This window comes from Equus quagga, chromosome 9, assembly GCF_021613505.1.
Source record: "Equus quagga isolate Etosha38 chromosome 9, UCLA_HA_Equagga_1.0, whole genome shotgun sequence".
Taxonomy (NCBI): Eukaryota; Metazoa; Chordata; class Mammalia; order Perissodactyla; family Equidae; genus Equus; species Equus quagga.
The window spans coordinates 77765265-77776307 of NC_060275.1; the positions used below are offsets into that span (position 1 = coordinate 77765265).

The following is an 11043-nucleotide window of genomic DNA, read 5'->3' on the forward strand; positions in this document are numbered from 1 at the left end:
ATAGACTTAAGACTGTAGAAAACATCATCCGGTGACCACTGAGAGGATAGTCATCCCTGAGGGACTCCTACTGATAATCCTGAGTCTAAGACAGGTTAGTTCACCTTTCATGCTCTTAGCTTTTTGTCCTCCTAAGGTAAGTAAATGTGCAACACACATTAGAAAGATCTTCATTAAAATATTTAACTTATTTAAAGTTTTGGCATTTAAATTTCCAATTATCTGTAACTTCACTTATGCAGAATTCCCATTCTCTGCTACCAAAGGTGGTATTCCCATTTTTAGCCGGTTTCAGAGCAGCAGTCTTGAGCTAGAATTCCCTGGAGGAACTAGGATGACTTGGAGGATCATGAAAGATATCAGTCTGGATGGAATATATTGTCATGACACATTTCTGGAAAAAATTTACTCTATTGATTGTTGGCTATTTCCTGATTTACTTATTTATTTATTTTGGTGAGGAAGATTGGCCCTGAGCTAACATCTGGGCCAATCCTCCTTTATTTTGTATATGGAACGCCACCCCAACTGGTTCTGATTTTTTTTTTTTTAAATCAGAGAGTTATAAAGTTCAAAGTTACTCTAAAAGCAATGGAAAGGGCTATCTGACCAGGAGGAAATTATTTAACCTCTCTGAGTCTTGGTTTCCTCGCATCTTTAGAAACAGCTATATTAATACCAACATTTAAAAGTCATTGTAAGCATTAAAAATAAAATATGCTTTGGGCCAGCCCAATGGTGTAGCGGTTAAATTCACACACTCCACTTTGGCAGCCTGGGGTTCTCAGGTTTGGATCCTGGGCGCAGACCTAGCACTGCTCATCAAGCCATGCTGTGGTGGCGTCCTACATAAAATGGAGGAAGATGGGCATGGATGTTAGCTCAGCAACAATCTTCTTCAAGCAAAAAGAGGAAGATTGGCAACAGATGTTAGCTCAGGGCCCATTTTCCTCACAAAAAATGAAAAAATGAAATATTCTCAGTGGCTGGCCCAGAGCAATTACTCAAAAGCGGCACTTACAGGGAAGAGGTAGCAGAACAGGTTAAGAGAAAAGGCTGCAAAGCTAGGAGGCTCACACTCGGATCTGCTAACTACTTGTTAGCTATGTGACATGGGCAAGTTATTCACCTTTTCCGTGCCTCAGTTTCTTCATCTGTAAATTCAAGATAAGAATCATATCCATCTCACAGGTTTTTGTGAGGATTAGATGACTTCATTCCTATAAACACATACAACTGTATCTGGCACATTAGGGATCATTGAATGTCAATTTTGTTTTTGTTTTGGTTGAGTTTTCATCCCCTTGGTTTTCAAGATCAGGTAACTGATGCCTAGAGAAGTTAAGCCATTTGCCCCAGGACTCCAGTCCCCTGCACAAATGCCCCTTCTCTGTCCCACTGTCTCAACACACCTTTGCCTGCACGCTCCCATTGTCTGTTTCTCTTTTGCACTAGTTGTAACTGCTTCTCATCGGTCGCATGTGTCCTTCGGTCCCTACAGACATGCAGGTAAAATTTCCATAAAAGCAGCACTTAGCTGCCACGAAGCTGACTGAAGATGAAGCTTTACGTTCCTTCCAAGGGGCCCCAGCAATGGGTTCACATGGTCATCTGTTTTTGCTACTTTTGCAAAAGTAAGGTATTTTTGTATCTTATTCCTTAAAGAGGATTGTCAAACTGTAAAAGCTTCAGGCCCCAATAATCTAGATCTACTCCTGCTCAAATGGAGGGCAGAATGGGAGGAAAGGCAGGATTGGATACACAGCAGCAGGACATAAATGCTCCATATGAAGCCATGGTGAGAAACAAATCAGAAAACAAAAACTCTTACTTTTGAAAGGAGAAAGAGAGAGCGAGCAAGCTCACTCCTGTTCTTCAAATGGCTGGCTCCTGCTCATTCTCCCAGTCTCAGCTCCATCATCGCATATAAACCCTCATGGATCATCTAACAAAAATAGGTTCCCCCTCCCCTGATGCCGGTTTTCATTCATCAGAGTGCTCTGACTATTTTTCCACAGCACTAACACAATCTATAGTTTTCATGTATGTGCTTTCCATCTCAAATTCCTTCATGATGTCTGGCACATAGTGAAAATATCAATAAATGTTGATTGAGTGAATGAATGAATGAATGAATAACTCCTTTTCATCTGTCAGTTCTTGGCTCCGATAGAGATGCTCTCAGGAAGCCTTCCCAGACTTGTCAAGGCTGGGTTCGCATCTTTCCTCTGTCTCCTGTGCTCACACCTCCTGTGCATTTATCACAGCAGATGGAATTCCCTCTCCACTCATCTACCTCCCTGTCAGACGGCTGGCTCCTTATGGGAAACCCTGTGCCTCCTCCACCATCGTATCCCCAGCACCTAGCACAATGCCTGGCCCACAGTAGGCGCCCAGAAAATATTTGATTCGACTAACTTACTTTATTGAGCACAGAAGCCTGAAGGTTGGTACACTATTTGGAAAAGAAGAAAACTAACATTTGTTGTTAGTTTTGTGTCTAACATTGAACTAGGTAAGTATTTACTATAGCAAATGCTTGGCTTAGGGGTAGGTGCTATTTTCTTTTGTTTCACAAATGAGTAAACAGGGGGTCAGAGAAGTTAGGCTTGAGGTCACACAGTTAGTGAGATCAAGGTCAGCCTTTGAACCCTGCCAGCCAGACTCTAAAGGCCCTGCTCAAGTCACTGGGCCACTCTGCCCCTGGCAGCTTACGCTTACTGATCCACAGGCTGATCCTGTCTTCCATGTTTGTCTTCATCTTTCCACTTAGCTGGTAAGCTCTATTAGGCCAGGAACAAAGTCTTTACCCTCCTTCATATTTTGTCAATGCTGAGAAGAGTGGTTTAAACACAGTGGGATGTGGGAGTTGCTGCTTTCAGCTGTCTGACAGAGTGAATGTTTTCATGCATCTTGACATTTCACACACACTATCAGCTTCCTCTCAGGAGTGAAACTAAGTCTTGCCTTTCTCAATCTCTCAGGAAAAGCAGATGCTAAGTTAGAAGAAATGTGATGGGGAGAAAAGAGCATACAGACGACAGCACCAGGAATGGTCTTGGCAGCTGTCACTGGCTTCGGTGGTTCTCTTATGGAGCTCACCAGGGCAGAAAATGTTGGTTTCCTATAAATAGACGGGAGGGTTTAAACACCATTCTGAAATCAATGGGCAGGGTGATGAGGCTAAATGAACATCAAATGCAAAAATCACAGGCAGAAATATTTTCCCGTAGGTACTCATTCCGTTTACTCAGATTCTTCCTTCTACATACTCCTCTTTATATGCATGTTCCCAGGCAGTGGAAACAGGCCTTCCAGAAATGTACAGGAAAGAGTTAGTTGAATATGTTCCAGTCCCTCCTGCTGTGCATATCTATGTGTTTTAAACACAAAACAGATAATGCACAACCCACTCATGCTGGCAGATAGCAAATTTTAAGCAAAACAACTTATTGCCTTCTGTAACTATAAATAATTTCTTGGAAGAGGTAAGAAGGGAATATGCAAAGATATTGAGCAATTACTTAATGTGGAAAAAGTACCTGCTAGGGATTAAGATTTGTAAGGTTACAGATCTGATTCCTTGATGATCTCCAACAAATCATTTGGCCTTGCTGGACCTCATTCACACCATATGGTCAAATGCATGGGCTTTCGATTCAATGCCCTGGTTCAATCCTGCTTCTGACATATCCTAGCTGTGACATTGGGCAAATCCCTTTATCTTTCTGATTTTCTGTTTCCTCATCCATAAAATGGGGCTAATAATACCACTTTCCCTCATGGGCTTGTTGCAAAAAAATTTTTTTAATAGGCGTAAACATAAAGTGCTTACTTTATGGGTCAACACTGGGTTCAATAAATGATGCTATTATCATTCATATCATCAAATGAGGGGTTGAGCCAGAAAATCTTTGAGATCTTTTCTGGACCCAGTGGTCTAGGTCTCTAAATACTGAGACCTAGACTGCACTGAGCTTGTGGTGAGGGTGGTTCAAACTACAGGCATTTGTCAAAGTGGCATCAATGGCAGAAGCCACCCCTGGAGCTCCAAGAACCTGCCTTGTGTATTACGCATGTCTTTTACTTACTGTGTTGTGATGCTTTGACTTCTGGGGCCTTGTGGACCCTGGGGGGACTGCCCCTCCCAGAGTCACCCAATTCTTGGAGACAGCATACAACTCAGCGGAGCTCATTTTCAAATGCAAACCAACCAATCCAGGGCTCACATCCCCACCACCTCCCTTATTGGGCTCTCACATTCTGGGCCACTATCCACTTGCCCTAATCACCCCATGGCCACGTACCAGACAACCAGAGACAGCCTCTGTGCCCAGGGTCTGCTGAAGTTATTCAAACCAGCCAATCCTGAACCTGTTTACCCTGCCTGTCCCATTTCTTATGCAGAAACCCCAACAGAGGCTCTTATCACAGTTCCCCCTCTGCCTCCTGACCGCCAACGTGATTGCCCTCATTCTCAGTGTACCTCATCCCCTTCTCTTGAGATTGTAACTAAGAGATATAACTACCTTTTCAGTTGTCTCTTGATCTGTTGGCCACACCATACCTAAATAATAATAAAACTATATTTTAAAATGCCCTCTTCCTCCAGGCCTCCACTAGGGAAGCAGGGCTTGTATCCTACTCTGTTTCCCCATCCATCTCCTGCATTAGATTGTGACATAGATGCTGCCTGCATATATCGTTGCTGTATGGGAATCAGAATCCCCTTTGATTGTGTATGGACCAGCAGCACATGCTTGACAAGCAGATGGCATCTTTATGAAAAGGAAAAGGGCCCCTTCCTAGAGCCAATCACAGCTCAGCAACTGGTGCTCTTACTGGAGAGAGGTCCCATCTGAACCCTTGGCTCGTGCACTTGTCCAGTGCACAATGTATGCATCTGTATGTGGCAGCTTTGGCCTCTGAACACACTGGATGGGTTTGAAGATGAGTTTCCTATTAACTCAGCCTGGCCAGAGCTCAGAAATGAAGAAGGGAAGGATAGAAGGAAAGACGGAAGAAGGGAGAGGCAGGACAAGGAGTAGGGAAGGGTGAAGGTGGGAAAAGAGAATGCAAAAATGATAAAATACTTGTTCTACTTCTTAAGGAAACAGTGATCCCTACAGCCTACCTGCCCCCCGCACATTTTAAACCTCTATTCTCTAATTAAGCTACGGATTTTTCAAGCTAAGTCTTCCATTAGTTAGAGTCAACCCTGATTTTTGGAATTGAACAATGTAGACCCAACTGAAAAAGGAGATCTATGTACTTTTATTAATCAAAGGAAATTGTCATTTATTCAGGGGACCCACACTGTCTAGTCTGGCTACAGACACAGTCTAATTTCAATAATTATCAACATTCTTTACTTTGCAGTTTGTTATAGGCCTCAAACTTCTTACAGTAGTCATCTAGATATGAAAATAAATACAGGAGATATTCTTAGTAATGGATGCTATATTATTTTTCAATCTCCTCATTGGGAAGAAATCTACCCTACATGGCCTTTCTCAAGGCTAAACTGCTTTTTAAATTAGAAGAAAAATATTACATAACCCCAGCTGTGAAGTATTTTTCTATAATTAAAGCGAAAAACCATACTAAATTTCTCCAATACATTCATTCACCATTAAACAGACACAAAAGATAAAAGAATCAAACCAAATATTTAGACTCTCTAAAATTTTGATTTGAGAATTATACAAATGATAATAAATGAAAGTGCAATAAGAAATGTTAATATAGTGAAGGCTAGAGGGATGCATAAATACGCTAGCAGAACACAGAGTTTGTAACTGAGTGCAAACGAACAATGATATTTCTCTAAAGAAGTTTATTACAAGGCAGCAATGAACTTCCACAGAGATGAGGTGTAACATGTCCGGGAAGAAATATCAATGTTTCTAGTATCCATGAAAATGCTTTACTTGAATGTAGACTGTTGAAAATTCAGTAAGCAAGTTTGTGGACTCAGAAAATCCTGACACAACACATGTAAAAAGCCAATCATTAAGTAAAGAACAGAAGAATCTCCTCTCCTGTCATATTAGGAATATTACTTGGAATCTGGCCTCAAGTTTGGTGTTTCTATGCCTGAAGGATTCCATTGGCAATCAGGGAGGAGATTTATCACAATTGTCATAACACAGCACTTACCTTGAGAGTGAAATTGGTGTTGTAACAGATTGGCCCAGGTGGTAGGAGACCCAGATTTTAGACTCTGCTCTGACACTAACTGTAAGGTAAGGTCAAATGACTTAACCTCTTTATATCTTGGTCTCCTAACCAGGAAACAGTTCTATTTTTGGGCAGTTTGAAATTAATAGAGTGATCAAAATCATATCAATATCTGCAGCCCGTCTTGGTAAAGGTAATAATGCACTAGACTAATGCATGGTGGTTTTCATTACTATGAAACCATTTTGCTTCTCTTCCTCTGAAATATATAAAAGGCTGTAATATTGTGACAGAATAAGAAATAAATATTTGGTCTTCCTCCTGGTTCCTGGCATAGAGCTTCTAAAACCCTTGGAATTTCCCAAGTGATAGAGGTGAAAGGAACATCTTTTGTTATTCATAATAAGCCCCTTTCAAGCATACCAGAGTCTACACTAATGAGGTGATTCTTGGTGAGCCCCTAGATAGAACGAGGGCTGGTTGCCAGAAGAATAAACCATATGATAAAAGGGTTCAAACCATATGATGAAAGGGTTTAACCTTTCAGTCCCACCCCCCTGACATCTGGGAAGGGAGAGGTGCCGGAAATGGAATTCAATCACCAATGGCCAATGATTTAATTAATCATGCCTATGTAATGGAAGCTCCATACATGAGGTTCGGAGGTTTGTAGAGCTTCTGGGTTGGTGAACACATCGAGGTGCTGGGAGAACGACATACCCAGAGAGGGCATGGAAGCTGTACCCATCCTCCCCAAAAACTTCCCTATGCTTCTCTTCTATTTGGCTGTTCTTGAGTTGCATCCTTTAAAATAAACTAGTAATAGTAAGTAAACCATTTTCCTCAGTTCTTCGAGCTGTTCTAGCAAATTACCAACCCTGAGGGGTGGGATTGTGGGACTTGCCAATTTATAGCCTGTAGGTCAGAAGTATAGGTGGCCCAGACTTGTAATTGGTGTTTGAAGTGAATGGGAGTGGGGGCAGTCTTGTAGAACTGAGCTCTTTATCTGTGGGATCTGTGCTAACTTCAGGCAGTTAGTGTCATAATTGAATTAAATTGTAGGACACCCAGTTGGTGTCCACAGAGAAATGAAGAATTGTTTGGTCTGGAAAACCCACACATTTGGTGTCAGAAGTGTTATGAGTAGAAACAGTTCACAGTATAGGCTAAGATAATTGTGGACTCCTTCATGAATTAGTCACACATGAATATAAGTGCATAAAAATACTATAAGCCAGGAAAACCAGTTAATTGTTTGATTATTAAAATACAATGAGATGACAAACCATCAGTGCCAAATATATTCCCAAATAAATGATTTGTTGAAATCATTAAACAATGAGAACTGTACACAACTAAATATTTCTCAGTATACTTACGTTATGGCATAAAGCCAGGATCCCTAGAACTATGGTGGGAATGACTATACTCCGGCAGACCACCCCATTACTCCTTATCATGTCTTCCCCTGCATGCCTCAATTCATTGAAATGGTCAAACTCTTTCAAAAACCTTTTCTTTAACACCCCAGGATACATGGTCTAAGACTGCCATCTTCACAAAAACACCACATATTCAAGAAGACTTCCTAATTAAGGCAGCATGGGGAAGGGAAACAAGCCCACGTATGAGAACATCATAGATCTAGCCTGGAAACAGCCATTCACCATGTATGATCCTGAACAAGCTATTTAACTTTTCTACCTTCAGATCTCTTCAGTAAAATAGGGATAATAATAAATGCAAAGTTGGGTAGTTATGGGAATTAGGATAAGGCATAGGTAATGCCTGGCATAGGTATCTGTTCAGCAAACGCTAGCTACATTTGTATAATATTTATACAAGTTTGTATTTGCTTGTAGAAGTATATAACTACTCCAGAGTATTAATTTCTTTTTTGAACTATACAAGTTCAATCAGCACAAAATCTTTGTATAGTACTTCTTTTGATTGTTTCACAGTCCTCTAGACAAGTTGGTATACGGTAGTATAAAATTCATTGTCACGCCCCTAGAATCATAGGTACCTTAAGAGGTCCTGATGTCCCTAAAGAGGAAGAATTGAGATTTTTCAATTTTAAAGATAATAGTGGCCATCAGACTGTTATTGTGACTGAGGAGAGGGCAAGGTGAAGCATTTCTGAGTGGCTGAGCCCTGAAGAGAGTGTGGGTGTCCACAGAATGGAAGGACGGAAGCCCTGGAATGAGGTCCCGGCCTGCACTGGGGTTGAAGAGTTGAAGATTTTGGAAAATTTGTGGATTATGGGAGATCAGAGACAATTTGAAGAGAATTAGATGTCAGAGGCTTTTGAGTGAAGTTATAGAAACTGAGAAGCACAAGGAGAGGCAGCTCAGAGATCTGAGCTGGCCTTTGGTTGGCTCAGAGAAGAGCTACGTTTATTCAGAAGTAAGACCTAGGCAGAAATAACTTAACTTCAATGCCCAAGAAAGGTAAATAAATTAGCCCTGGCCTGGTACTAGCATTGAGTGTTTTGAAGAAAATATTTTTTAAGTATAGAATACTTTATAATTCTCAAAAAAATTATATTACTTGAACCTGTTTTACATTAAGGACAGATGATTTTGTATCTCTACAAAGCATTTCTGTCAAAAACCTGGATTGAGAAGTTGCTAGAGATAATAGGATTGAATGAATACATCATGTGGGTGTTTTACCTAAATGATCATGACAAACACCTTTAAACTTCTCTAAGATATAAGGCAAAGAAGACAAACATGCATCTATCAGCCAGAGGGATGATTGTTCTTTCATATTAGCAGAAAGAACACGGTCATAGAGTTGAGAGATGTGTAGTTATCAAATTAATTTTAATTTTCAATTCAGCAAAGCCCCTGAGAGTTAAGGAACCCTTCTTAAGCCTTAATTTGAAAGTTATCTCAATATGACAGTTGGTTGCCTAAAGCTCAAAAGGAAGAGAATGAACCAGAACCCAAATGTGAAGTAATGAGCACAGCTCTTTCTGTCTCCATAAATCTAGCTGTGCGTTTAAGTACCTAAAGAGGGACCCTCCCAACAAAAACGGCTTTGGGGACTGGTGGAGCGTTGAAGAAGACCGCCTGCTTTTCCAAGTTCTTTCCTGAGTTCTAATTAGACTTGGAAGACTCCAGAGTTATAATAAGTGAAAAAGTAACAATCTACTGTAAGTTAGCTAAGTCTGTGTATATACCTGAATCTTAAAATTGTACTCCTAAGAGCCTCAGGATGGTTAAAGGTCTTTCAGTTCATCTAGATATTTTAATAAATGGCTCTTTTATTAAAAAAAAAAAAGTTTAAATGCTTTACTCTGGGGTTTGTCTTTCTTCCAACTTTCCATATTTGAGGAGGGAGGCTTATCTTGGTCCTACCGATCAACCCTGGCACCAGCGCCACATGGAGGTCGATGTTGGAGTTGTCCCAAAAGAAGGTAGAAACCTCACCTCTTGGGAAATGCCTGTTTATAACTCAAATCAATGTGAGTGGCAGAGGTACAAATGAACAGGAAAAGGGAACCAAAACTAACTGTAAAAACATTTGGACCCATACATTATATGATGTACATAAAATGCTTACTATGTAATTATCTCTCGGTGTAACCAATTGTTTGGCTACTCCATCTCTTATATTACCTTGAACCTGTTACCCACACACATTTTTCCTCTGTTTTTCGCTTGTTGTTCTCCTAAATTTATCCCAACAATTTAGTTAAGGGATCTCTGATCTTCTGCAGGGAGTGGGAAGAGGCAGAAAGCTAGCCAAATGCTCTCAAAACTCACTGGAGAAGCTTCTGCATAGAGGAAAGCCCTGTTTAAAATAAATATTTTGTTTCATTTGTTTTGTTTTGTTGACTGTATGGATAAACCTAACTCTTAGAGCGGAGAACACAAAGTCTGTGAAGTATAAATAGACCACATTCAAAGTTACATCTGGGGCTTTCTGAAGAGACTAAACCTAAGCTTTCTCTATGTTTGGTTGTTTACCTTCTTTAAAAAGCCCAGGGCAGGCTGCTTCTTGTGACCTAAAAGGCTAGATCCACTTTGCCTATTTTGTGGATTATAAAAGTGGCATAGAAGGATTCAGAGACTTGCTCAAGGTCACACAGATCACAAACGGCAGAGCCAGACTTTTCATTGAGTGTTCCTTCTACCACCAACACAACAGATATTTGGATTTTCTATCTTCTGAAAGGTCTTAAGGAGCATCACTTGACAACAAGGCGTGATTCAGCCTCCATACCTTAAACATCACTCTACTGTCCTTGAAACAGAGTGTTCCACAGCAAAGAACCTAGAAATGGAGGCTTACAGACCCCCTGGGAACAGACCATGGCAGAAACCTTTTCCTTTACACATTTATATGTTCAATGTCCTAGACTGAAGCACACTGTTAGTTCAAAGTCACTTACCCAAATCTGAAGCTTGATTCTCTTTTCATTTTTGAATACGGTTTTTACTTTGAAATCGATCCCAACTGTGCTGACGAATGCAGAGGTAAAGGAGTCATCCGCATAACGGAACAGAAAAGATGTTTTCCCCACACTGCTGTTGCCAATGATGAGCAGTTTAAACATGTAGTCAAAATTCTGATCAGAGGAGTCTTTCTGGCCATACCTGGCATCTTGGGCAGAGGCCATCTGTGGTAAAAAACAGAAGAGGTGGGGATCAGTCTCCCATTTAATATGAAGCTAGCAGCATACTCATTATTGGTCTTGCCAGAAACAGATGTCAGACCACTCAGGAGACAAGTTGAGAGTGTTCCCCAGTCTTCCTCTGATGCTGGTATCCATGGCAATAATTCCCTGCTGGAAGACAGAACGGCAAATCTTACAGCTCTTTCCAGCTGTGTTGGTGTTTGTCACTGCTCAGG

The 11043-nt window shown here is 40.8% G+C and overlaps 1 protein-coding gene across 1 annotated transcript in view; it reads right to left on the reverse strand.

The window, feature by feature from the left end:
* RAB3C (RAB3C, member RAS oncogene family) overlaps positions 1-10810 on the reverse strand; it is a 241904-nt gene extending 231094 nt beyond the window's left edge. The window contains exon 1 of the mRNA XM_046672482.1: positions 10583-10810. Within this exon, the coding sequence (XP_046528438.1) occupies positions 10583-10810 (228 nt within the window). The remainder of the gene's footprint in view (positions 1-10582) is intronic.
* Between the last annotated feature and the right edge of the window lie 233 nt (positions 10811-11043).